Source organism: Canis lupus, chromosome 33, assembly GCF_048164855.1.
Source record: "Canis lupus baileyi chromosome 33, mCanLup2.hap1, whole genome shotgun sequence".
Classification (NCBI taxonomy): domain Eukaryota; kingdom Metazoa; phylum Chordata; class Mammalia; order Carnivora; family Canidae; genus Canis; species Canis lupus.
The window spans coordinates 3,031,566-3,056,687 of NC_132870.1; the positions used below are offsets into that span (position 1 = coordinate 3,031,566).

Sequence of the window (25,122 nt, forward strand, 5' to 3'; positions counted from 1 at the left end):
GGAGCCAGACATGGAGCTCAGTCTCACAATTCTGAGATCCTGATATAAAATGAAACCAAGAGTCAGATGCTTAACTGACTATATACCACCAAGCACCCTCGTTTACCCAAAATTTTCACCATATATCCCAATAGATCACAGCAAGAATAAAATTCATTTGCTTCCAGTCATTTGTCATTGTGTGTATCAGGGACGCATATGGTACTCTAGTTTTTCCTAAACTCTTTTATGTTGCCTACCTTTTTTGGCTCTCTGCTGTACCAGCTGATTTTCACAGCCATGTGGAAAACATTTCACAAAATCATAAATACAGTACAGCAATTTAGAATGACAAGAATTACTGGTATTTGATGAACAGAAATACTCTAAATCCAGGATTAAACATGAACTTCCTGGGCAGCCCGGGTGTCTCTGCCTCTCTCTCTCTCTCTCTCTCTTTCTCTGTGTGTGTGTGTGTCTCTCATGAATAAATAAATAAAATCTTTTTTAAAATAAATAAATAAAAAATAAACATGAACTTCCTAAATCAAATTCCACTTTTCTCTGTCTTCAAGTAGTAGTCCGTGACTTTGGATTTCAGAACCATCACTATTCCTTAGAAGTTAGTTCAAAACCATGGATGGTTTCAATGGGGGCACATGAAATGGCAGTAAAATACTTGATAATTTCATTGGTCAGGGGCTGATCCAGGAAGTGTTCGGATTTAGGAAATTTTTGTCATGTATCTGCATATTATGCACAGAGTAGGTATTTTGTGGATATGTGTTGAATGACTCTAGTTTAACTGAAGCTTATCAGTAAATAGTAAGTTAGGGACACCTGGGTAGCTCAGCGGTTGAACATCTGCCTTCGGCTTAGGGTGTGATTCCAGGGTCTGGGATCAAGTCCTGTATCGGGCTCCTTGTGGGAAGCCTGCTTCTCCCTCTGCCTGTGTCTCTGCCTCTCTCTGTGTGTCTCTCGTGAATAAATAAATAAAACCTTAAAAAAAATGTTAAGTTAGCATAACAAACAGTTGAAGGTCACTAAGAATAAATATAGTTATTAATTTGGTTACTTCACTGCAATCAATAAAGACTGACGATCATAAGTATTTACTTAGCTAAAGAGCCCATGAAAGATAAATTCTTAGGGCTATTCCATACACAGATAGGGAAACAGAAAAGAATGTGAATATCTGGCTCAAGATGACCCTAATTTGGAAATAAAGTAGAACCTATAATATTTGGTTCAACTCTTGACAAGCAGACACCAGTAACTGCTAATGCTTTTGTTGAAACCGTTTATCAAGGTTTGTGATGGCAGTTGTCTTTCCATTTCCTTTCTTAAGTGGTCTGTGGGCAACAATGACATGTCTGGTTTGTGTCTCTGTCTCCATCCCCCGGCAGGTGGAAGCAGGACACCAATGGTATCTTCAGGTGATCTACATCATTGGCCCTGACACCATCTCAGGGCCCCGGGTCCAGCGCTCTCTCACAGCGTCTCTGAGGCGCAACCGAAGGGACCTGGTGGACCCCAGTGGCCGGCTGACCCTTGATGACTCCCTCATCTATGACAATGAAGGAGACCAAGTCAAGAATGGCACCAACATGAAATCCCTGAATCTTGAGATGCAAGAGCCAGTTGTGGCTGCTTCTCTATCCCAAACTGGGGCATCTATCGGCAGTGCCCTAGCTGCTATCATGCTCCTGCTTCTGGTGTTTTTGGTGGCTTGTTTCATCACCAGGAAATGCCAGAAGCAGAGGAAGAAACCACCCATGGAGGACATTTTGGAGGAATACCCTCTGAACACCAAGGTGGATGTGCCCAAGAGGAGCACGGACAAGGTGGAGAAGAACTTCAACAGACACTACTGCACCGTGCGGAATGTCAACATACTAAGTGCAACTGGGGGGGCTTATGGGTTTAAAGGTACTAATGTAAAAAAATTGAATTTGGAGGTCAGAGTTCACAACAATTTGCAAGATGGAACAGAAGTTTAATGGAGGAGACCCATATGTATTTTTTTCTAAGAGCATTTTTATAAAACAAGGGGAAAATACTGGTATTTTTATAACCTTACCGTTTAAAAAGGGAAAACTATAGCTTTGAGTGACAGAAGGCACACATCACATGCATCAGCTCACAACTGAGCTACCTCATTAAACAAAGAACCACTGAGACCCAGAGTTCTGGAGCAGAGTTCTTTCAGTAGTGCCAGCAGCTGCAGACTGCTCCTTCTATAAGGCTGGTCTTAGAAAGCATGTATTTCAGTATCGGGCAGGGGTTAGACTTTCCAACTAGCTGTTGGAGTTCAGCAGACATGGGGATGTACAGCAGCAGATCTCCTGGGCTGGGGTTGGGGGTGGTTCAGGGCCATTGGTTTCCTCCCCCACCTCCAGCTTTCTGAGACTGGGGCTTTTCCTGGGCCTCCTGACTGCAGAATTCAGATTGCTGACACTCCCAAATCCTTTCAAAATTCTGCTACTCCGCACAACCTATATATTTGCTTATTGTATCTGCTTCACAGCTTGCATTCCATGGCCTCCAGCTGTCCTTTGCATTTCCAGAGCCTTTTCACCTGGGGGTTTCAAAGTGCTCTGGATGAGAGCATTGTCCTACAACTTGCAAGAAAAAGCACACACCTCCCCTGCTAGATGTCTAGCAGATGCACAGCAGAACCCCCTTTTACAGAAGGGCAGACTGAAACCCAGAGAGAGGAGGGGCCTGACCAGCACCTGGAATATTAGTGATGCACGGCCCCCTAGGCCTAGGAGAATGTTCTCATGCCCAACTGGTTTACACTACACTTGGGAAGCATCGGGACATCCTCCCTGACAAAGAATGATGCAGAACAAGATCAGGGCAGCTGGCCGTTTTATTCCACGTTGCTGTGGGTGCTTAAAAACCCAGCACAGTTTCCTGCTATCCCAGGCTTTGCCCAGTCTAATAAGACAAACCTGTGTAGCTGTGAGTTTTTTATTTTGCTAGGGTTTCAGAAAAATAAGTGATTCATTTGAATAAAGCCAATTAGGAGAAAGCCCCACTCAGAGTGAAATCTGAGTTAATAGATGCCAACTAGTACTCACAATAGATAAAGAACCGATGCTCACAGTGTTTAAAGGCACCGGTCCCAGGACAGGTTTTCAGGGATTTCTCCTTTCGGGGGTTCTTTTCGGGTAGCTCAGGCATTTATTTTACCACATCCGCATATGACGAGGCTGTAAACACATGGCTTTAAAATGATTTAGTGTTCAAATAGCAGCTTCAGAATTTTATATGAAATGCACACACAGCTTGCCTTTGTGTTTCTTTTTTGTTCTTACCAAAAAGGCAAAAACACAAGCATGCGTGTTCTGTTGCTTTGAAATAAAGGCACAATTTCATTACTGAGGAATAAAAGACATGTTCTCTTCCTGACACATGGCACACCATAACCACTGAGCAAACAGCAGAACGTTCACATTGTGTAATACTTGTGTCAGAATGACCCAAGCTCTTGGAGAACATTCCACACTGCGCTTTGGTTCTAAAAGCTAGAAAGAATGAGCCACGAGAGGCCTTTGACATCTCTACCAGACTCCAAGCTCTCAAGAAAAGGCCTTGGGGGTGCGCCTTTGGTTCTTTAGCGGTGCCTTGCACAGAACGAGCACTCCAGAAATATTTAAGTAAATAGATGAATGGTGTCATGGGTGAAAGGGGAGGTGAAAGACGATGGTGGCAAGATCACAAGGGCAGGTAGGGAAAAAAACACCCCAAAACTGCCTCTTCTGCTTGGATTCTGAAGTAGCCTCATTGCAACAAAGAAGCACTGCTGGATGTAGGGGGAGTCTAGCAGCAGTCTTAGGATGGATGAACAGAAAAATCATCAGAATGTATTAGAGGAAGTTGAAACTGTGACTCAGCTCCAGCGCAGGACATTTGGAGGAAAGTCTGACTCCTCATTCTGAGGTGAGTGAGGTTTTCAGAAAAAGAAAGGGGTGAGCCCAGAACCTGAAACTCCTCTGACTGGTCACTGGCTCCTTAAGGTCAGCTTGGGCGGTGTGGGGCAGAACTTCTGTGTGAGCCTCAGGAACATCCAGAATTGGTGTCTCGTAGCTGGGAAACTCATCAGCCCAGTGTGAAGTCTTCTCCAGAACGACCTAGAAGGTTCATGCTAATTGTGCAAGAAAGGAATGGAAGCCCATCTTTGTGGAGCAACTTCTGATCTGGCCTGTTCTGTGTAACTGTTCCTACTTGCCAGAAGGCTTAGACGATAGAGCAGCACTATTTCGTTTGCTCAGATATTCCTGGACATCCCTCCAGGCCTGATTAGGACACGTGCATGGGGAGAGTACAGACATGAGCAGACTGTGTAGACACAGAGACCAAGAGGCCTCCAAGTGCTCTTAGCAGCCTCCACGTATTGGTGTTGAGTGACAAGGACAGCATCCTGGGAGGACTCTGAGACTGTGAGCTCTGAGTGAAAGGAAAGTCTGGAAGTACTCCCCACCCCTTCCGTTCCAGCACTTCCCCTCACTGCAGCCGTGTTCTCGAATGCCGGCAATCTCTACCGGGGGCACACACAAAATAGAAAGTGCTCAGAGATGTGAAGTTGGGATGTGCTCCTTTGATACAGGTTTTCAGCTTGTTGATGTTTTCTATTTCAGAGTAGAAATCCAATAACTTGGTGACCCATACGGGATTATATTTCAGTTACAGCCCTCCTTTCAATTTCTCTTAGCTTGCTCACTAATGCCTTGTGTGTGTTTTACTGATTTTCTATATCATGCCCTTAGATGAGAAGGAACAGAAAGCCCTCAGGGGTTGCTATTTGGTCTCCCACACTGGCTGTGAAAGGTTGAAAGAGAGAAGGTTATACCTTTTGTCTGCCTTGCTTTCAAGGTCCCCAGGCCTCCGGGAGGCCACCTGCAGATACCTGCTGCTGGGTGTGGAAGCCGTGTCAGAATGTGTTTGCACAGTCTTAGGACATTCAGTCTCAGTGTCCTGTAGGTGTTTGTTGTTCTTGGATACAACACACATGCTCAGACAGAGTGAAACATTTGTGGTGCTGTCAACCTGATTTCTTGACTCAAGTGATCTTTGTATTTCTAATACTAATCTGTGTGTTATGAATTTCTGAATTCTCCAATAGCATATGCCACTATATAAATTTGTATTAATAAATGACGGTCTGGTTGCATTTTTTTCCACACTCTTTTTAGATGACTCCTCTCATTAACATAAGACTTCACCTTTGAGATGGCAAAAGCATTCCAAAATTTGAGGCTGAGTTCTTTGGTGAAAACTTGCCTGAGGGATTGACTCTGAGACACACACTGACCATGCTAAGAGCCAGAGGAAGAAGAAAGTACACAACCCCAGATCATCCTAGCTCAGCTTCTGCAGTCGGTCGAAACCCTAGTATGAAGAGGACTAATACAAATCTCCACGCGCAATACAATAAGATGATTACTTATGCTGTATTTATTACCATCAAACCCTCTTAGAACCCTTGATGTAGTGTGAAAATGGCTAGGTCCTTTTATGCACCATGAACGTTCGTCAATGTTTGTCTCCCTAACTCACCCTGGAGAGATGACCAAGGCTCAGATGATTGGCATGTGAAGAGGCAATGGCAGAGTCAGAAAGCAACTGAGCCCTGTCTTGGCATTCTGGGAGTCTGTGCATTTGTGTCTCTGTCCCCTCAGGGGAGCTACTTTATATGAAAAAACAAAAATATTGCCAATGACAGTGAGCAGCAGAGCTCTGTTGGCACCTTTTCATGGCACATTTGCAATCTCAGCAAGACCTGAGAAAGCATGTTTTCATAAAATCCGGGGAAAGGAGGCCACTACCCTGCCTAGGATTTCCTTAGGTACTACTGAGACTTTGTGTAACCCTCACTTCCTGGAGGTTTCCTGTGATTGTCCTTTGCCTAACAGCGGAGCTCTAAGCCCTAGTGCACATTTCTCTCTGGCCCATAGAGAAGGTCTATCAGGAAGCAATTTCTGAATCATTAAGATTGACTATGAAAATGCTCCTTGAGACCTGCAATTTCACAGGCATAAAACTTAGAAAACTTGGGGGTAAGTGGCAAAAAAAATGAGTTCTCATTTAGAGCTTGCAATACCTCACAGATGAAGGTTTTGAAGAAACGTGGGAACAGGAGAGGGAGATACTGAGATGCTGAGAATAACTCAGCAGGTTCAGCCTCATATAATCGTTGGTTTTGTTGGTTAAAAAATAGTTTAGTATCAGTTGTTTTAGATCTCTCAGCCTAATACTAAAATGCCACAATTGTGTAATATCTAGCCCCAAAGAGCCCGAGAGAACTCTAACTAGGAGCCCTTTAGATTGGTGTCCTGAGAGTAGCAAGTAGCCCAGGACGCTCAAGTGATACATCGGGCACATCTGGCACTCAGGAGCAATGACTCTGTAGCACTTTCTACCTCATTCAGTCCTCATGACAACCCTATGAGATAGTTGCAGGTCATTGTCCTGGATAATTTTCTTTGAAAGTGCCATATGAAAAGTAGGATTTCCAGTCTTTACCAAAAGGCCTTCTTCACAAGTACAAATTGGTATTTTAAAAAATGGTCCAAAGTTCCTATAACTTGGATTTAATGCTTGTCATGAAAAATGTGGTCACTTGGGTGCCTGGGTGGCTCATTCGGTTAAGTGTCTGCTTTTGGCTAGGGTCAGGATCCTGGGGTCCTGGGATCGAGCTCTGCGTCTGGCTCACTCTTCAGCGTGGAGTCTGCTTCTACCTCTGCCCTTCCTTCCTGCACGTGCTCGCTCGCTCTCTTTCTCTCTCTCTGGCTTTCTCTCTCAAATCTTTAAAAAACAAAAAAGAAAAGTGTGGTCCCTTGATTAGTACAATAAAATAGACCCATCCTACAACTTTCTCTAAAACGAACAGCTATCAGTTTTCTCCCTGGCTCCTTTAAGGCCACCAAGTTCCAAGACTAGTTAGTTATAAAAGTTGACTAGAATCCCACTCTCTGGGATTAATAGTTAAAAACCAGTTTCAAGGGATGTCTGGATGGCTCAGCGGTTGAGCATCTGCCTTCGGCTCAGGGCCTGATCTGGGGTCTGGGGATCGAGTCCCGCATTGGGCTCCCCACAGGGAACTTGCCTCTTCCTCTGCCTGTGTGTCTGCCTCTCTCTCTGTGTCTCTTATGAATAAATAAATTAAATATATATATTTTAAAATACCGTTTCAAGATGTCTCCCTTAAATATCCCTCACTAAGGAATGTGTCCAAAATGAACTAATGCTCAAACAAAAAACCCAAAAAAACAAAATGAACCAATGCTCAATACTAGTGGCTCAGCAAAAGTCCCTTTGCTGCTTATTCTGTCTCTACAGGGATTCTCTGCCCTGTTTGTGCTCCAGGAAACCAACTTGCCAGAAATGCTTCTCCAACACTCCCTTGCCCCTCGGCTTCTGGTCAAAATTGGCCAAACTGATGGGAGAGAAGTTACACTGTGTCTATCCCTGCCCCCCTACTCCCCATTGCCTTGCTATGTGTGGTTCTGGTTGGTTCCCTCCTGAGCCACAGCCTCTCTTCCACAGTCCAATTCACAAAAAGTTCTGGTAACAGCATCCTTCCCTTGCCCTGTTAAGTGTAAAAGCAGTAATGATTTCATCCTCTTTCTAGTCCTAGGGTCTTCATCATCAGTCTGGATTCCTTTAACCTAATGCTGCCTACACTCTGTCCTTTAAAAAAAATTATGAGAGAGCGTGCATGAACGAGGTTGAGCGAGCAGAGGGAGAGGGAGAAGCAGACTCCCTGCTTAGCAGGGAGCCCGATGTGGGGCTTTATCCCTGGACCCTGGGATCAGACATGAGCCAAACCACTCAGGCTCCCCTGTAAATAGTCCCTTTTTAAAATTCTCCAAACCCTCTGAGTATGCTATTTCTGTTCTGCCAGAACTCTTATTAAATGGTCCTTAAATTCGGTGCCATTGGCCATAGTTTTCAGATATAATTCAAAGACAAACACTTGAACTCAAATCATGTCTTCATTTTAAGTTTGCCCATTGCTATCAGCAGCAGCATGCTGATAAAAGTTCAGACCAGCGTTTGGAGTCAGCAGAGGCCTGATTTGTAGCATTTGCTGGTTTTCTGTTGTATACGCCCCACCATGGCCAATCAACCTACCACCACAGTTTCCCTGAACGTGGAGTTGGGGAGAGATGCACAGGATCTCAACTTCATACAGAATTTCTACTACACAGATATACTAGACATAAATAGCTTCAAAAAGATCAAGAACAGTAAAATGTAAAATATTTAGGAAGTTTGGGTGTCTTTGTTTTTAACATAATTTATTCAATTGTGCTTATTTAGTACAATGTTTAATAATGGCTGGATTTGCTTGCAAAATTCCTAAAAATTTAGCAATTTGCTTTTGCATGTCAAGCCAGCCTCACCACTGTAAGAGCAAATATATTTCATATCTACAACCACTTGGTCAATTAAATCTGCCTTTATTAGTTTTTACCTCCATTCTAGCACATATTTTAAATATACCTTAATAATTTTGGTCCAAAATCTTATATTTGTCTTGCAAATTATTCTATTTAGAGAGGGAAAAGGTGATATAGGAAAAATTAGCTTCTAGAAGAAGTTTTAGAAAAACTAGAAAGTAGTTCTATGTATTTAAAATGGTGAAAATTTCATCAAATCATCTTTTCTGAGTTCTTTTTCTTACAAACCTGGTTTCTGAGATCCTAACTTTTATCATTATTATCATCCAACATTTCCTTCTGGGAAAATTCATCCTTTGAGGAAAAAAATATTAGCTTTCTAATGATGCCATAGCATGACTCTAGTCCAAAAGATGGTAACTGGGCAGTTGTTAAAATAAGAATAATTTTAAAAATGGTTAGAGTATACTTTGCCTGGGGTGTCTGGGTGGCTCAGCTGGATAACCAGCTGCCTTCGACTTGGGTCATGATCCTAGGGTCCCGGGATCAAGCCTCACATCAGACTCCCTGCTCAAAGGAGAACCTGCTTCTCCCTCTCCCTCTGCAGCTCCCCCTGCTCGCTCGCTCTCTCTCTCTCTGTAAAATAAATAAAATCTTCAAAGTTGCCATCCTGAAACCAGATGTTAAACCATGAACCTGAAATAATTAAAATAAATCCTACATTAACACCACCTGTAGCTCATTTCCTTCTGGATGTAAATCCAGCCCTATGACTTCCTGGTTGTGTGGCACACAAGCTGTGCAAGTTACCGGAGCCCTCCAAGCCTGTCTCTAAATTTGCAAAACAGGGCAGTGCGGGTGGCTCAGCGGTTTAGCGCCGCCTTCGACCCAGGGCGTGACCCTGGAGACTCGGGATCAGGATTGAGGCCCACGTCGGGCTCCCTGCATGGAGCCTGCTTCTCCCTCTGCCTGTGTCTCTGCCTCTCTCGCTCTGTGTCTCTCATGAATAAATAAAATTAAAAAATAAATAATTTGCAAAACAAAGCTAATCACACTAAATCTAAACTGGTTAGTAAGCATGAAATAACACCATGTCTGCAAAGGCATTCATTACTCAATGTCTGGCGGAAATAATAGGTTCTCAATAACTATCCACCTCCTGCCACTATGCTAATTCCAGAATTTTCCAGGATGAGACGGTACTTAATAGTTTATTGTGGCAAACTCTGAACGGGAGTCAGGAGTTACAATGCACAATGGAAGGCAGAACATTGTCACACTTTCTCTCTTGGAAGAAAGCCCATCATGACTTTAGCCTTATGAATCTGGCGGGCTCCCATGCACTGGCTTTTTAAGCAAGGCTGTTTCTCTGCTTTTTCCCAATGCAGCTCCTCTTCCATTTAAGTAAGGATATCATCTTAAGGCAGTGGTCCTCAAGCTCTAGGCTGCATCAGAGTCACCTGGAAGGCTTATTAAAACAGTAGGTCTGGGATAAGTCTGACAGAATTTGAACTTCTAACAGGTTCCCATATCCCAGCCCATAGAACCACTGCTCTAGAACTTTCTGAAGCCCAGCAGCCTCTGTATTGGTAAAGGGGCATCATGTATTATCCACTGGAAGGCTAGAAAAAAAATTCATTCTGACCATTCAAGTTACTGTAGATAAAGCAAACCAAAAGCTTACAAGCAGCTAAATGACAACTTACTAGTTCTAATCCTTTTCTTAAAGTGAATATTTTCACAACTTTTCTCAGAGTAATAGTAATGGCAGTAAGGTAACCTTAGTCTGTGATTAAGAAAAACGGGGCACACTAATTTCAAATGAGAAAGAAAGAATTCTTTCAAACGATAATGTTAAAATCCTTCCGATTGCATTGCATACTTCCTTGACTGTCCCAGACTTTTAGTGTCCCTTTTCTTCTACATCCACAAGTCCTTTCCCCAGAGGTTAGCATTATATATAACAAATCATAAAACATAAATGAATTACTGACTTTAGCTTCCCAGGAGCTGGTCTTGACCTCAGATTATAAATTCATTGATATCTGAGCTCTGTCTCGTTATGTCCCTTTAATCTTCCATAGCATTGACCACAGTGCTATGTATTACAGGTAGTGTGCAGTCAACAAATATTTACAAATGAATTTTAACTAAAATAAATCCACACCTCTGTTTTGATCAAAAAGCAAAAAATTGAGAAAACAAGGTCCAAAACTGTAAAAATGTACTGCTTTTGTGTATTTGTTTTGCTTGATTTTGCTTAAAAACAAAACAAAACAAAACAAAACAAAAACATGAAAAGGCTAGACAAGTAGTTAAAGAAAGAAAGTGCTTACCTGAAGGGGCAGCAGTGAGTAGAGGGGATGAGGCCGGGGTGGGGGCGGGGGAGGGGTTTGCAGGGTGTTTCAGAGCCAAGACTTTGATGTACATTTTTTTAGAATTAAAAAAAACCCAACCGTGCAAGCATCTTAAAATAAAGTTTTATTAACCGAGGAAGTTGAACTATTCTTTTTCTCTTTTAAATTTTCTTAGCTATAACCAGATTTATTCAATTTCTGTTTGGCTCTGATAGAAAGCTCAAACTGCACTGCTTGGAGGGTAGAAGCACCCAGGTGGAGGTCATGCCCACAGGAGTGCTGTGTTTGTTTTCTACTGCTGCTGTAACAGATTACCACAAATTTAGTGGCTCAAAAGGACAAAAGTTTATTATCTTACAGTTCTAGAGGTCAGAAGTCCAAACTGGGTCTCAGTAGGCTAACATCACAATGTCAGCAGGCTGCATGCCATCTAGAGGCTTCAAGAGAGAATTCATTTCCTTGTCTTACCCAGTTTCTAGAGGTTTCTGCTCAGCGTCTGCTCCCCTTTCCCCCATATAAGGACCCTTGTGATTATACTTGGCCCATGTAGATATTCCAGGATAATCTCTTTATATTTATATTAAGGTCAGCTGATAGCAACCTTAATTCCGTCTGCAACCATAGTTCTTCCTTGCCATGTAACATAACATATTAAAGTTTCTGGGGATTGTTTTGGCCATTATTTTGCTTACCATACATGTCCATCATAATTTGGTACAGAATTTTGAGCCACAGAAGTCAGAATACCCAAACCATCTGCCCCTCTCCTACTGCTGCATGTCAACCAACATTTTGCACATGGGTCACTTTTGTTGAATAATTTCCTTCCAGAAATGGGAGGGACCCATAAAAGGCAGTTAATCTATATTTCTTCCCTTGTCTACTGAGCTAACAAGGGATCATGAATAATGGAAGTTTCTCTTATTAGAGAATGTGACTGTAACTGTGGAGCTTTTGAACATAAAAGAATAGTTTCACTTAGATTAACGGCTATTCCTTCCTCCTCCCCCTCATTCCCATGGGAGCCTTGAGTCAGCCTTTTGGCGTTATGTGTAGATTTGTTATTGTACTGATTAAGATAAGCTTTGGAGCAGGTCGACTGAGTTTGAATCTTAAGTACATGATTTACTGGCTGTGTGACCTTGGCCCAGGATCTTACATTGTACAGTTTCTGCAACTCTTAGAAATAATACATGATAGGACCTACCTCATTTGGTTGGGGTGTTAGTTAAATAAGATGATGTGCACAACACATTTGGAACAGCACCTGGTATACAGCTGGTGCTTAAAAAAATTAACTAAATTGTTGAATATTTTGTTGTTTCAAAGACCAAAATAATATTTGATGGTTTACCGGTTGAGCTCTTTTTCTTAGGAAAGTCATATATCCATGGCTAACACTCTCCTGGGATGTTGAGAGCTTCAAAACTCCTACCTGTCCCCAGACCTGAATATTGGATGTAGGAGCTTCTGTAGTTGTCCTTGTTCCATTTGACAAAGTTTGGCCACGTTGGAAGCTCGCAACCCCTCCTCAACACCACTCAGTATACGGCTAAGATGGGTTAAGGTACTCTTCAGAATTATCCTCTGCCCACCCACCCATCCATCCCACTCAAAAAGGACTGGCCATCCTATTTGTTAGATGTTAGATGTTAGAAGTCATGGTGCAAGCAAGGGCTTGAGAAGTACTTGTATAGTCGCGTGTGCCCTCTTGTACTCTGACATCACCAGAAGAGCTTCCACCAGGTAGTGTTGCCCTTTTAGCTTGAACTTAGAATGAGCACATGAACAGAGCTACCCCAGCCCCCAGATTCTGCAGATCTGAGAGAGTAGTTGACTTCTTTCAGGCCCTTGAATTTCAGGATGGCTTGTTATATAACATTATGGTGGCAGTAGCTGATACATCCGTCCATCCTCTCAAATTTTTCACAATATTGTCCCACTTGAAAACTAATCTTTGGGATACCTCGGTGGCTCAGTGGTTGAACTTCAGCTCAGGGTGTGATCCCAGGGTCCTCGGATCGAGTCCCACATTGGGCTCCTTGCATGGAGTCTGCTTCTGCATCTGCCTGTCTCTGCCCCTCTCTGTGTGTCTCTCATGAATAAATAAATAAAATCTTAAAAAAAAAAAAACCTGGTCTTTGAAGTATCCTAATCTGGAAGCTTTTCATACCTTCTCCTAGTAACCACCTGCTTCCTGTACCAAGCATTCAAGTGTTTTCTCTTTTTTCTTTCCTTATTTTATTTTCAAGTGATAATGTCACCAACTCATATGCCTGTGAACAAGAAACTATGTACAATAATGCTCATTGCAAAATTATTCATAGTAGAAAAATACTGAAACAATGTAATGTCCACCATCAGAAGAAGGATGGATGAACCATGATGTAGTCCTAAAATGAAATATAATGCAGCAGTTAAAATGACTGTAGCTATTAGAGTAGCTAGCATTGAACTAAAAGAGCTAGTGGAAGACTATATATCATGATATAATTCCTTAAAGTTTAAAAATCTACTGAAGGGTGTAATTTAATATTTATGAACATATCAATATTTTGAAACAAGTATAACCACATGCACAAAAATAGTAACTGAGTTTATTGTTGGGTTATCTCTGGAGAAAGAGGGAAGCAAATAGATCAGAAAGAGCACAAAAGGAACATCGGTTGTATCTATTTACCTTTTAAAATATCTCAAAAACATTCTAAACGAAAACAACATAATATTTAAGCTCTGATAAAGCTGGGTGATGAGTACACAGGTAGTCAATATTATTCTGTCATTTATTCTTGTTGGTATCTCTAAAATATCTCATGATTAAAAATCTTATATAGTAACTTTTTAAGAAGAGATTGTGGGAGTTGTTGTAAGCTGCTAGCTATGGTCTGAATGTATCTCCCCCAAACTAATACATTGCGATCCTACCCTAACAAAGCAATGGCATTTGGAGGTGGGGCCTTTGGGGTGATTAGATCATGAGGGCAGAGCTGTCATGAATGGGATTTGCGCCCTTATAAAAAAGGCCCCAAAGAGCTCTCTTGTCCTTTAGGCCATGGAAGGCACAGCAAGAAGACAACTGTCTTCAAACCAGGAAGAGGGCCCTTACCAGACATGAAACCTGCTGGAGCCTTGATCTTGGACTTCCCAGCCCCCAGGACTGTGAGAAATGCCTTTTGTTACTTAATAAGCCACTTAGTCAGGGGATCCCTGGGTGGCTCAGTGGTTTAGTGCCTGCCTTCGGCCCAGGGTGTAATCCTCGAGTCCCGGGATCGAGTCACATGTCGGACTCCAGGTGCATGGAGCCTGCTTCTCCCTCTGCCTGTGTCTCTGCCCCTCTCTCTCTCTCTCTCTATCATGAACAACAACAAAAAAAGCCACTCAGTCTGTGGTAGCCTGTTAGAGTAGACCAAACGGACTAAGTGCTCTTCTTGGCGTTCTGTGTCAGGTCGTTCCCAGCCCCCCCCCCCTTTTTAAATTTTATTTAAATGCAATTAATTAACATATAATGTATTTTTGGTTTCATAGGTAGAGGTCAGTGGTTCATCAGTCTTATATATCACCCAGGGCTCATTACATCACGTGCCCTGTTTAATGTCCATCACCCAGTTACTCCATCCTCCACCCCCTCCCCTCCAGCAACCCTCAGTTTGTTTCCTAAGATTAAGAGTCTCTTATGGTTTGTCTCCCTCTCTGATTTCATCTTGTTTTATTTTTTCCTCTCTTCCCCTATGATCCTCTGCTTTGTTTCTTAAATTCCACGTATAAGTGAAATCATATGATAATTGTCTTTCTCTGATTGACTAATTTCATTAAGCATAATATCCTACAGTTCCAAAAAGAATCCTATAGTTTCATCCACATCATTGCAAATGGCAAAATTTTGATGGCTGAATAATATTCCATTGTGCATATATATATATATATATATATATATATATATATATATATATCCCATCTTCTCTATTCATCTGTTGAAGGGCATTTTGGCTCCTTCCACAATTTGGCTGTTGCTGCTATAAACATTGGGGTGCAGGTACCCCTTCAGATCACTACATTTGTATCTCTGGGGTAAATACCCAGTAGTGCAATTGCTGGGTTGTAATGCAGCCCTGTTTTTAACTCTTTGAAGAACTTCCATACTGGTTTTTTTTCTTTTTTTTTGGGGGGGGGGAATCACTTTATTCTAATTAATTCACAAATGATAACATCACAAAAGGTGACTTAAAGAGGCACACAAACATCTGCTCAGCCCCAAATTCAAACCATTATGAACTTCTTTACTAAGAACACTCTTTTTCATTCCAATTCTGAAGAAGTCTGTATTTAATGATGAAAGAGAGGTTTAACTGGTGGTTTTACACTTTATATCTTCACCATTAATTATTATGCTAAATTAACTTGGTCATGAGAGATGATTTTCCATATCCTCAATTTGAGTTTCTTGATTAGGCTAATCCATTTGCAAATCTGCACTGAGCACGTCGCTGAAACCTTCACAAAGCTTAAGGTCACCCTGGTTCTGGGCACACCCCAGGAACTGTTTCATCTCAGAGTGGCATGGGCCAAACTGCTGCTGCTGGCATGCTGGCTGGGTTCCCCGAGGCTCCTGGTAAGTGATGTCAGGCCTTGAAGGCTCAGCATCACTTCTTCCACCGAAGCCCCGGGGATGGCAGGACCTATCATGTGCCTGACACCAGAGCCCACAGTCAAGTCGGCTGCAGTGGTTGCCATTTGGACCACCAGACCTGGCTGCTGGGGTGCAGTACCAGGTGGGCCAACAGCAGGTGGTGGAGCCCCTGTCTGCGGGTGAGCTGCTGGTGCTGGTCTAGGCGCAGCTCTCACCTGAGGTGCCTGGCTGGCCGCAGGGGCCGTGTGGGAGCTGCCGTGGGGTGGGCTCCCATGCAGCATGGATAATCGGGGCAGCACAGCATCTAAAAGTTTGTAATATTTTCCAGAGTGGCTGCACCGGTTCACATTCCCACCAACAGTGCAAGAGGGTTCCCTTTTCTCCACATCCTCTCCAACATTTGTGGTTTCCTGCTTTGTTAATTTTCCCCATTCTCACTGGTGTGAGGTGGTATCTCATTGTGGTTTTGATTTGTATTTCCCTGATGGCAAGTGATGCAGAGCATTTTCTCATGTGCGTGTTGGCCATGTGTATGTCTTCCTCTGTGAGATTTCTGTTCATGTCTTTTGCCCATTTCATGATTGGATTGTTTCTTTGGTGTTGAGTTTAACAAGTTCTTTATAGATCTTGGAAACTAGCCCTTTATCTGATAGGTCATTTGCAAGTATCTTCTCCCATTCTGCAGGTTGTCTTTGAGTTCTGTTGACTGTTTCCTTTGCTGTGCAGAAGCTTCTTATCTTGATGAAGTCCCAAGAGTTCATGTTTGCTTTTGTTTCCCTTGCCTTCATGGATGTGTCTAGCAAGAAGTTGCTATGGCTGAGGTCAAAGAGGTTGCTGCCTGTGTTCTCTAGGATTTTGATGGATTCTTGTCTCACATTTAGATCTTTCATCCATTTTGAGTCTATTGTTGTTTATGGTGTGAGGAAATGGTCCAGTTTTATTCTGCCACATGTGGCTGTCCAATTTTCCCAGCACCATTTATTGAAGAGACTGTCCTTTTTCTAGTGGATAGTCTTTTCTGCTTTGTTGAAGATGAGTGGGCCATAGAGTTGAGGGTCCAATTCTGGGTTCTCTGTTCTGTTCCATTGATCTATCTGTCTGTTTTCTGTGCCAGAATCATACTGTCTTGATGGTGGACTACTGCACCTTTAACTGCATTGCACTAATGTGAAAAGCAAAGCACCGGTAGCTGCAGTGGTTGCCATTTGGGCCACAATACCTGGCTGCCGGCGTGCAGCAGCGGGTGAGCCTGCTGTTGGACTGTGAAATCCAACTTGCAACAACCCAAACCCCACAATTGTCCCAATTCCACCTCACTTTTGAAGCCCAAGCGGCAGAGACTCTAGAGTCTCCCTATAGGATTTTATTTTATATATTTTTTAAAGATTTTATTTATTTATTCGTGAGATACAGAGAGAGCAGCAGAGACATAAGCAGAGGGAGAAGCAGGCTCCCTGCAGTGAGGGTAAGCCTGATGTGGGACTTGATCCCTGGATCCCGGGATCATGACCTGAGCCCAAGGCAGATAGATGCTCAACCACTGAGCCACCCTATAGGAGGTGCCCCTCCCTATAGGATTTTAATTTCACTTCTCTCTTCGGATTCATTGTTTCTGGAACCTGCATAGCTATGTTTTTAGAGGACAAATTAGATCTCTGTGCCAGTCTCCCTCAAACACTGTCAGTACTTCCCTATTCCTGCTAAAATATGCCCAAATACCTAAAGTATGTCATTCAAGATCCAGCCCTGCCCAGAGGAAAGGTACACAAAGGCTGAGGCCAGTGCTGAATCCCAGTCATGACACTTTTTAGTCAAGTGGCTTTGGGTAAATCACTTGACTTTTCTAAGCTTGTTCCCTCTGCGGCACATTTTGATAAAAATTGCATCCCCTAGAGTTCCCTTGAGGATAAAAGAGGGGATGCGATGGGGCACTAAGTCCAATGCCTGATACCCAATAAATGGTAGCTTCTACTGCTCTCTACTACTCCCTCCAACACACAACGACCCACAATTCCCTCAACACAACCAGGGCTTTAGTTTTTAGCCTCCTGCATTTGATTTGTTATTCCAGATGCCTAGGATGCCCTTGCACCTTGTTATCTCCCCACCTCGGTGGTTCAAATCCTCATACTAGACGGCCAATAAGCTTAGCAGAGGAAGGACAAAACTACCCGGGTTCAGAAATCTAGTTCTCTCACTTCCTCCCTGTATGACTTTGCTGAAGTCACTCAATCTCCGTGTCTACATTTCCTCGTTTCCGAGACGGGGGCAGTCCCGGTGCAGGTATCCCCTGGCTTTCCAAAGTGCTTCTTAGGCCTCGTGGCCGTCACCAAATGCCGCGATTATCAGCACCTGTTTTTGCTGAGCGAAAGAAGAGAGGGAATGGGGCAAACCCGGGGATAATCTTGAGCATTTCTTTAGCAGAGGCCGTCGGAGAGGGAGCAGACGGGGCGCAGAGGGCCCCCGCCCGAGCTCCTGGCCCCGGCACGCTCTGGGCATCTCCGCCTCGACTCGCCAAAGCTTTGAACCAGACCCAGGAGCACCTGTGCTGCGTTTTGATTTGCTTTTGCATCTGCTGGCAAGATGCGTCCGAAACGTCAGAGAAGCGTAAGAGAGGTTATGGGGGTGCGGGTGGGGGTGGGGTGGGGGTCGGGAGGAGGGTCTGGCGCGCCCGCGGGTCTCCCCGTACGAATCAAAGGCGATTGCTTCCTCTCTCCACGACGTTCCGGCCTCCGACGCCTTCGCAGGAGCTCCGGGGCCGTGGCGGCGTCTCGGACACCCGGGGCCGCGTCTGCCTCCCGGGGCGGCTGCACGGGCCCTCCGGGGCGTGTTCTGGCGGCGGAGCCCGACCGCGCCTGCCCCGGGGTGAGCGCGGGGCCCCGTGGCCGCCGGGTCCAGGCCGAGCAGCCGGGCGGGCCTGGAAGCCGCGGGGCCTGCGCGGACGCGGGCGATGCAGTCGCGGCGAGGAACTAGCGCGAGGGAGGGGCTGGACCCCAGGAAGTCGGCTTCGGGGGGGAGGGGGCGGGGGGAGCTCGGGCACCGCGGGGGGGAGGGGCGGGGGGAGGCGGGGGGAGGCGGGAGGGGCGGGGGCAGGGGGACAGGGAGGGTGGAGGCGGGAGGGGGCGGGGGGGCGGGGGCAGGTGGGCGGGGACAGGGGTGCGGGGGGTGCGGGGGCGGGGGGTGCGGGGGCAGGGCGGGTGGAGGAGGGAGGGGCGGGGGCAGGGGGGCAGGGAGGGTGGAGGCGGGAGGGGCGGGGGCGGGGGCAGGTGGGCGGGGACAGGGGTGCGGGGGGTGCGGGGGCGGGGGGTGCGGGGGCAGGGCGGAGGGAGGAGGGAGGGGCGGGGGCAGGTGGGCGGGGGCAGGGGCAGGGAGCGGGGATATGGGGCGGGGGCAGGGGGCGGGGATATGGGGCGGGGGCAGGGGCGGGGGGGCAGGTGGGCGGGGGCGGGGGGCAGGGGTGCGGCCGTCGCCGAGCGCCCCACGGACTGCAGCACCCCAGGTACGAGCTGCGGCCCCGCCGGGGTGGGGGGTGGGGGGTGGGTGATGGGGTGGGGGGGCCGCTCCCCTCCACTCCCGCGGGGCTGCAGGGCGGGGGCCCCCGGCGCGGGGCAGCGGAAGGGCGGCGCCCGGGAGGGTCCGTAGCGGCGGGAGCGCCCGCGCCCTGGTCTTTGCCCTCGCGGCCGGCGCCGCGCTCTGGGTCGGAACCGCCCCGGGGTCCCGGGGTCCCGGGCGGGGCCGCTGCCGAGCTCCGAGCTCGGAGCCGGGGCCTGGGAACCGCACCCGCCCTCGTGCGCCTTTTCTCCCCTGCCCGGAGACCGTTCATTTCAGTTCACCTGTTTCATTTTTTGGAGGCGGAAGAAGGGAGTAAACGGAGCGACTTCACTCCTCCTTGCAAAGACTCGCCTTTCCTCCGATCGCAGCGCAGCCGGGGTCAGTGCCCCCTCCCCGGGCTTTGTCGCTCTGCCCCGACTTCAAGACCGCCCTTGGGGGATCCCCGGGTGGCGCAGCGGTTAGCACCTGCCTTCGGCCCAGGTGTGATCCTGGAGACCCGGGATCGAGTCCTGCATGGAGCCTGCTGCTCCCTCTGCCTGTGTCTCTGCCTCTCTCTCTCTCTATCATAAATAAATAAAAAAAAAAAAAAAAAAAAAAAAAAAAGACTGCCCTTGAGGACGGACAGCCGTCTTTACACCTTGTTTTATCGACATCACAAAGATGTGACTCATTAAAACATCGTTCTCCAAAGATCTCACCCTGGGCCCTATGAAGGCAGAAAACCTCAGAGGGACAAGAAAGGGACTTTCAAGGTGACAAGAAACCCAGACACTTGTTCTCAGAGCCGTGGGGCTGGTGCAGAGCCATCTGCTAAGAAATAGGGAGGGAAGATGGAGTAAAGGAAATGATGTAGATGTTCAAACCCCTTCCTGAGAAGGATGTTCAAAGTTCTGTTGTTAGGTCCCTTGGCCTCCGCTGTGCAGGGATTTCTTTACCTCTTACAATTGAAGTCAGTAATAATTATTAATAATTTACAGAGTCTCCCAGATCATCCCATATTGAACATCAGCTGCGGCGGTGTGGGACAGGCACCTGCTAAGGCAGACGCAGGGGAGTTAATGTCACACCTGTGGAGTGTGACTGTCCAGACTCAGTAGGGGGACACTCACCTGCTGTGTGGCTGGTTGGAACATCGTTGCTACCGTCTCTGTGCCCAGCCTCTTTTTTTTATTTTTAATTTTTACTTATTTATGATAGTCTCACAGAGAGAGAGAGAGAGAGGCAGAGACACAGGCAGAGGGAGAAGCAGGCTCCATGCACCGGGAGCCCGACGTGGGATTCGATCCCGGGTCTCCAGGATCGCGCCCTGGGCCAAAGGCAGGCACTAAACCGCTGCGCCACCCAGGGATCCCTGTGCCCAGCCTCTTTATGTGCAAAGTGGAGATGTTATCGATGACACCTAGCTCCCTAGCCTGTTGTGAGCTTACAGTAAATCATTCATTCAATAAGTATTTTTTTGCTGCCTTTTATGCCCCAATGAACGAACATGACAAAAACTCTTGTGGAATTAGCCTCCCAGTGCTTTTTATGTTACCTGGCACATAGTGAGAACTCAAAATGCCAGCTGATATTATTACACATAGGATTTCAATCTATGCCAGGAGCAGTCCCCTCGCTACCCTTTCTACTGATGCGGAAACCAAAGCTCAAAGAAATTGGGCTTTAAGAGGCAAAATCAGAAGTAGTGACACCTTTTATCCACTATGTATCTAGAGGGATATGGTGTTACACCTGGTAACCAGAAAGCCCACTGCCCTGGGCTACAGAGGACCTGAGAAAATCAGGCTAACCATCAACAGGGACAACTAGTGTAATTTCCTACTGAACTTTGTTCTGGGGCTATCATTGAATTTTTAGAATATTTTGTTCCCAGGATTGGTGGGAGCAACTTGCACTTCTAAATCAACCCTGGAGATATGCCAGCATGTTTGGATAATGTCTACATATGAGAAGCGCCTGGGTTCCCAATAGGGCTCCACCTAAAAATTGCCCTTTTTACCGCTGTGGCCTACCAGGAGCTAGGCTGCCTCCTCAAAGAGCAGGCAGGTCTGTTTGTAACAGGCGTAGGCTTGGAGCCTTGTAAAATGTAAATGAAGATAACACAATCAAACACACAGAATCGAATTGAAGCCAGCTAAAATTTGCTTGGGGATGGGGTCAGGGGAGACCATTTCTGTTTCTGTTGTTGTTCCCCACGATGGTATCTATCCTGGTTAAAAGAACTCAGGAATCAACATAGTTCTGTTGGATTTTTAAACGAGTCAAGAATTTGCTTTCCAGGAAACATGTATGTAAACCTCTTAAGCACACGGATTTTTTTCTCTTTTGCTTTGACCCCTTCCCATGTCCAGCACAGCCCCTTGTATATAGTAGGTGCTCAGTAAGTGTTTGCTTAGTTTGATGTTAGAGACACATTGTCTTACTGAGGTGGTTTCTCTTTGAATGTTGACTTCTGTTTTCTGGAGAATCTAAAGATTAGGGCTATCCTGAGATTATTGTATTCTGAATCCCATATTTATTCTGTTTAGTAATCTTTTTCTTTTAATAGGTTAGTGTGATCTTAACTCAAGCAAAGGTGGGATATCATGGCTTCCATCTGGGTAAGTAAAACTCAAGCCTTCATAATACAGTAATTTAGTCAACTCAAAATACAGAAAGTCAAAACTTAAAAAAATTTTTTGAAAGTTGATAAAAGGTTGATTTGAAAATATAACGTTCCAAAAAAGCTAGGGGATGTCTAAAAATAATAAAATATAAACAGGTATTGTAGAGGTACATGTTTAAAATAATTTGTGATGACACTGAAGCAGAGGTTAATAACAGAGTAAATTCAGTAGGTGATTTGGGAGTTTATATGATAATATTTAATTTCATATTAGGAAAAGATGGCTTATTCGATAAATAATGTTAGGGAAATTTCTAGCCATTTGGGTAAAAATAAATCTGTATTCCTTCCCCCTTCATACACTAAAATGCATTCCAGATGGATAAAATACTGAAATGAAAGAGATGAAATATGGGTGAATGTTAAAAAGTATCGCGGAGTAGGAAAGACAGTTACAACCATGACACAACCAAAAGCCTAAAAGAAAAATATTGATCTACTTAACTGCATATAAACCGGTAATAAAAAGACAAAATACTATGATTCCATTATATGAGGCATCTAAAGAAGTCAAATTCTTAGAGACTAAGAATAGGGTTGTGTTTGCCAGAGACTGAAAGGGATTTGTTTGCTTAATGAGTAAAGAATTTCAGTTCTGCACAATGAAAAAGTTCCGGAGATCTGTTTCACAATAATGTGAATTTTCTCACCACTGCTGAACTTAGGCTCAAAAATGGTTAATGTGGTCAACTTCCTTTTATGCACATGTTTTTGTTGTTGTTCCCATAATTTAAAAAGCACCCCTGAGATTTCTGTACCTATTCTGTTCTCTTTTGCCCTCTTATACACAAAAGCACATCACACCTAAACACAAATAAGCAATCAAGTAAGTCCGTGCTTTTCACCAAAACTCTAGATCAGTTTGTTGTTCCCAGGGGATGGTGAGTTTATTGGAGTGATGTGGTCAAGAGAGAAGCCTTTGGCTGCTGTTGTAGTACATTGCGGGTGAAGATCAGGAAGAGCTGGTTTCCTAGGTCTGTGTATGCTAGATGTTGCAGCCCTCTCATTGCTTCAGAGGAGTCAACAATCTGTGTGGCATAACTATTTCCTCCGGAGATGTTGCATATATCTCTGGTCAGGCATGTTGTTCTCCTACTTAACCGCTGATGAGAAACCCTGATACCTTATCGCTTTGTGCTCTTTGGACCAAGGGCCCCTGTAGGTTGCCCTTCGGTCCATGGCAGGCACTCGGGAAACCTACAAATTAGGACGTCTAAGGAGCATGACAGGTGTAGGGGTTGCTGTGGCTGTTGCCTTGGAAGTGGCAGGCAGGTGCTTAGGAGCCCTGGGGGTGGCGGGGCCAGCCTCTTGTCCTGCGCACATCTGGGCGGTCCTCGGTCTCCAGGACTGGGTACCTGATGCCGCTGAGAGTGGCCCCGCGTTCCCGCTGGTGGCGGCCTGCACGTGGGAGGTGGCAGGTAGTTTCCACTGGCCGGGTCTCCACTTAGTGAGCACAGTTAGACCCTCGCCATCGGCCCTGGGCTCCACGCCCACCGTCTTGGGGCGAACCAGCCGTTGTTGTAGCGGTTGTTGAGTTTGGGTTGTGAGGCTTCGGCTTCCTGGCCCGGGGCTGTGTGTCCTGCTCCTCTGCATCCGGAGCTGGAGCGGCTCTGACCGCCTCCGTCGCGGGGCGCCCGTCCCACCAGCGCAGCTGCAGCGGACTTTTTGTTAAGGTGGCATAGCAATGTCTTCCCCATATGTGCCTCCCAGGGTACTGGCTTTCTCAAGCAAATGTTCCAGGCCCTTTGCTCCTTGGCCATTTCCTAACTTCCTTTTACCATTTGTTTGAATCCTCACTAAGTATTTTTATTATCCTACTAAAATTTTTCTTTTTTTAAAGATTTTATTTATTTATCCATGAGAGACACAGGCAGAGGGAGAAGCAGGCTCTCCGCAGGGAGCCTGACTCAGGACTTGTTCCCAGCACCCTGGGATCACGACCTGAGCTGAAGGCGGACGCTCAACCGCTGAACCACCCACGTGCCCCCCTACGAAAATTTTTCCAAACTCATAATCACCGTAATCATTATGAACTGTTATAACATCTTAACTTGTTATATATTTCCCTTCCCCACTCCAAACTTTATAAATCAGGAGAGGGAATGGAGAGCCACTCTGGAACCAAGGGATAAAAGACATTTTACAAAAATGTAACTTTACACAAATGTGATGCCTACAAACTTTGTCTTAAAAGAGTTCATCAAAAGGGTAGTTAAACACTTAAAGCAGCAGGTACCTGCTGCATTGGGCTCTCCTGGAAGAAGGAAGACAGTCCAGCCACAATCTCAGGTCTTCTTTTCTTGACTCTCTAATTGGTTAAAAGGCAGGCTCTTGGATATGACCTGGAGCAAGTAACCTAGTCTCTCGCTGTCTCTGTTATTTCACCTGTAAGTGGGTATAACAATAGTACCAACATCATTTAGTGCTTGTAACAATTAACCCAGATCGTGTAAAATGCATTAACAGTGCCTGGCACATAGTGAGCACTCAGAGAATGCTGAGTTTTAATCGTTATGATTTCCATATGTTATTTAAAGGCATATCCCATACTAATTAACATCCCTGCAACTGTTTTAGTAAAGGAGCTTCTGCCTAACTCCTGGGCCCGATTTTATTATAGATCAACATCTTCCTCCCCATTGGAGGCTGTCTCTGAGCCATCTGAAAACAGATGGATTTTCCCCAAATAGATTCTTTCTGACCATTCCTATTTGCAGTATCTTTTAGAGCAGTTTTAGGTTCCCTTTACCCTTTAGCAAGGGTACAGAGATTTCCTATAAACTCCATGCTTAGACACACGCATAGGGTTCCCCATTATCAGCATCCCCCTCCAGAGGGGTACATTTCTTGCAACTGATGAACCTACACTAACTCATCATAGTCTCCAGGGCCCACACTTTACACTACAGTTCACTCTTGCTGTGGTACATTCTATGGGTTTGGATACTTATATATAAAGACCGAATACTCTGTTCCCGCTTCAGGCGGGTATGCTGCAGTACAATTCAGACACTAACCATGTGGAGTTAAACTCCACAGGTTTAAGAGTTTGGCCCTTACTTCAGACATCAGCTGCAAATCTCAGAGCCACTTGCTCTTCTGACCCATACATTTGAGGATTTTCATGACCCTCTCATCTTCAGTAATTGTCTAGAACAAATCCGAATTCATTGAAAGTGCAGTATTTACGATTACTTTTTTCTTTTTTTTTTTAAATAAAGTCTACCTACACATAGAACAAGGTCTGGAAAGGCCCTGTCCCTCTGGAGTCAGGATGGATCACATCACCCTCCCTGCACATCATGTGTCCACCAGCCAGGGATCCCTCCAAACCTCAATCCAGAGTTTTTACTGGGATTTCATTACATCGGTGTGATTGATTAAATCACTGGCCACAGGACTGAACTTAATCTCCAGTCTCCTTCATCTCCCAAACTACCAAACATCTCCATCCTACACCTACCTAGAAGTCTGCCATGAGTCCCTTGTTAGCATAATAAAGACACTCCTAGGGATCCCTGGGTGGCGCAG

General features: G+C 45.3%; 2 protein-coding genes and 1 pseudogene across 6 annotated transcripts in view; 2 read left to right on the plus strand and 1 right to left on the minus strand.

The window, feature by feature from the left end:
• FRAS1 (Fraser extracellular matrix complex subunit 1) overlaps positions 1-5,142 on the plus strand; it is a 435,467-nt gene extending 430,325 nt beyond the window's left edge. The window contains exon 74 of the mRNA XM_072810116.1: positions 1,386-5,142. Coding sequence (XP_072666217.1) covers positions 1,386-1,979 — 594 coding nt within the window. The 3' untranslated portion in view covers positions 1,980-5,142. The remainder of the gene's footprint in view (positions 1-1,385) is intronic.
• Positions 5,143-13,348: 8,206 nt separating this feature from the next.
• On the minus strand, positions 13,349-18,002 carry LOC140623649 (coiled-coil-helix-coiled-coil-helix domain-containing protein 2 pseudogene; annotated as a pseudogene).
• ANXA3 (annexin A3) overlaps positions 17,577-25,122 on the plus strand; it is a 43,444-nt gene continuing 35,898 nt past the window's right edge. Inside the window, exons 1-4 of one of the 5 annotated variants that reach the window (XM_072810119.1) lie at positions 17,577-17,657; positions 17,796-17,981; positions 19,226-19,304; positions 21,475-21,526. In XM_072810119.1, the coding sequence (XP_072666220.1) occupies positions 21,512-21,526 (15 nt within the window). In that variant the 5' untranslated portion in view covers positions 17,577-17,657; positions 17,796-17,981; positions 19,226-19,304; positions 21,475-21,511. Of the gene's footprint in view, positions 17,658-17,795; positions 17,982-18,074; positions 18,240-18,804; positions 18,874-19,225; positions 19,305-21,474; positions 21,527-25,122 lie in introns of those variants that run through there. The other 4 variants (XM_072810122.1, XM_072810120.1, XM_072810121.1 and 1 more) reach the window with 4 other exon arrangements.